Genomic DNA, 2152 nt, shown 5'->3' on the forward strand with positions numbered 1-2152 from the left:
AAAATTAAAAATTATTTAAAATAATTTCTAGTATTATTAATAATTTAGAAGTTAAATTATTATTATTCTGGAATTTAGTAAACTGGATTTAGTAATATCAATTGTTTTTTGGTATTTTCAATAATTAATGATAGTTGTTAGGTATTTAATTAATATATTTTGTGTAGTTAAATGTGAAAATTTTTAATAATGATAGTTAATTAATTGGTAGGTTAGTTGTCTTTATGCATACATGCTAGTTACTAAATTAGCTAATTAATAGTAAATTTAGCATTAGTTTAATAAATTAGTTACTATTATTAGAAAATTATTAACTTTTAGTAGTAAATTAATAATTAATAATGATTTGACTAATAGTTTGTTATGTTTTTGTAGAGTTCACAAAATTTGATATGTAACCAGCTACTGCCTCCGGATCGGTACAATCATAGTGTGGAGGAGCATTTACAGTTTACTAATTTTTATCGTGTTTTCCAGATTGGAATAGTTCAATATCAGAAAGCACGGGTAAATGCTGTAGTCGAGAGGTGGCACTCAGACACACACATTTCACCTTCCGGTTGGTGAGTGTTTTATGACACTAGAAGATGTGGCTGTTATTCTTGGTCTTCTGATAAACGGTCTTCCAGTGACAGGAGTGACTATTAGTAGTTTTAAAGGCTTAAAGGCTGAGTGTTTGCACCAATTTGAGGTTGCACTGAGAAAGTCAGACTGTAGAGGAAGCTTCATAAAATTGACGTGGATTCGGGATTTAAAAGAATGTTTACAGTTGATTGGCAAAAATAGTATTCAGAGGTACGTAAAGTGCCATATTATGTCGTTATTTGGTACGATCCTGTTTGGAGATAAGTCTGGGGCATCTGTGCACTGGAAGTTTCTGCCTTTGCTTCGTGATTTTAGCAGTATCGGACAGTATAATTGGGGATCGGCATGCGTAGCACACTTGTACAGGGCATTATGCAGGGCATCTCGTATTGACTACACGGAAATCGATGGTCCACTAACACTTTTGCTAGCTTGGGCTTGGATTCGTCTACCATATCTTGCGCTAATTCCTAGGGAACGTCGTAGTTTTTCGCTTGCTAACAGGTAACATTATCGACTTACATCGTGTCTTCATATTTAGAATCCAATTTTGTTAATGAAATAAACCATATTAGGTGGCGTAACTGGGAGCGTAGAGACCGACGCTATAGATATCTTAGTCTTGCTCACTTTAAGAAGTTATTAGATGATCTTCAGGAAGGCCAGGTGTGTTTTCAGTAAAGAAGTATTTGTTTCGGGTTTAGTCTTATTATTTTTCAGATTGTAATCATATGTTTCTTTTATTGTGTGCAGTTTGTGTGAATTGCCTATGGTGTTGATCGTATTGAGCCAAACATGATTTCTGCAGACATCTACATGCACTCAATTGTGTGGAGCACTACGGTGCCATTTGTATCATTTGAATGCATTGAATGGCATGCAACCGATAGATTTAGGCGATAGTTTGGTTTCATTCAGGGAGTTCCTCATCAGGAACGGAGTCTAAACAAGGCACACGAGAAAGTCTTGACTGGTCCTAAGAATCTTGACTGGGCCACAGCCACGACTCATTCATTTTGGGTGATGCAGTGGACAAATAGGTATAATCACGTTCTTACTAAGCTTCCCATGCCTCCATAACATCCCTTAGAGATTTACATGTACTGGTACCGTACAAAATATGGCAACCACTTGAACTTGTCGGATCTTATGGTGCAAGAGAATGATGAGGGCAACCAGTTAGGGATGATGACAATCAAGAGTAGGAGCCACAGTCACTGCCACCTCCACCTCCACCTCCACAAGAACAACCACAGTCCTCGGTTCCATATGTACCTCAAACACAGTTTACCCCGTCATACCCATTACATCAGCAGTATTTGAGTACTCCACAATTTGACGTAGGAGACGGAGCTTCATTTAGCCAGTTACTTGGGTTCATGGCTGTAAATCCAAGCCAATCACAATCTAGCCATCAGCCTGATACAATGACGAGTAGGTATTCCTTGGACACTAGGCATCTATGCCGCATTTCCTCAGGTACTTCTAGAGGGTTAGTATTTGGAGACTGTAGTAGGAGTGATTGTGGTCGAGGAATTCTCAATAGCCAAAACCCATGACATATTTC

At 37.7% G+C, this 2152-nt stretch overlaps 1 protein-coding gene across 1 annotated transcript; it reads left to right on the top strand.

Annotated features, from left to right (window-relative positions):
- Nucleotides 1-574: 574 nt before the first annotated feature.
- LOC112717757 (protein MAIN-LIKE 1-like) lies at nt 575-1347 on the top strand. Its single transcript, XM_025769702.1, has 3 exons — nt 575-1089; nt 1161-1251; nt 1339-1347. The coding sequence occupies exons 1-3, from the start codon at nt 575-577 to the stop codon at nt 1345-1347; spliced, it is 615 nt and encodes a 204-aa protein (XP_025625487.1).
- The last annotated feature ends 805 nt before the right edge of the window (nt 1348-2152 follow it).

This window comes from Arachis hypogaea, chromosome 10, assembly GCF_003086295.3.
Source record: "Arachis hypogaea cultivar Tifrunner chromosome 10, arahy.Tifrunner.gnm2.J5K5, whole genome shotgun sequence".
Taxonomy (NCBI): Eukaryota; Viridiplantae; Streptophyta; class Magnoliopsida; order Fabales; family Fabaceae; genus Arachis; species Arachis hypogaea.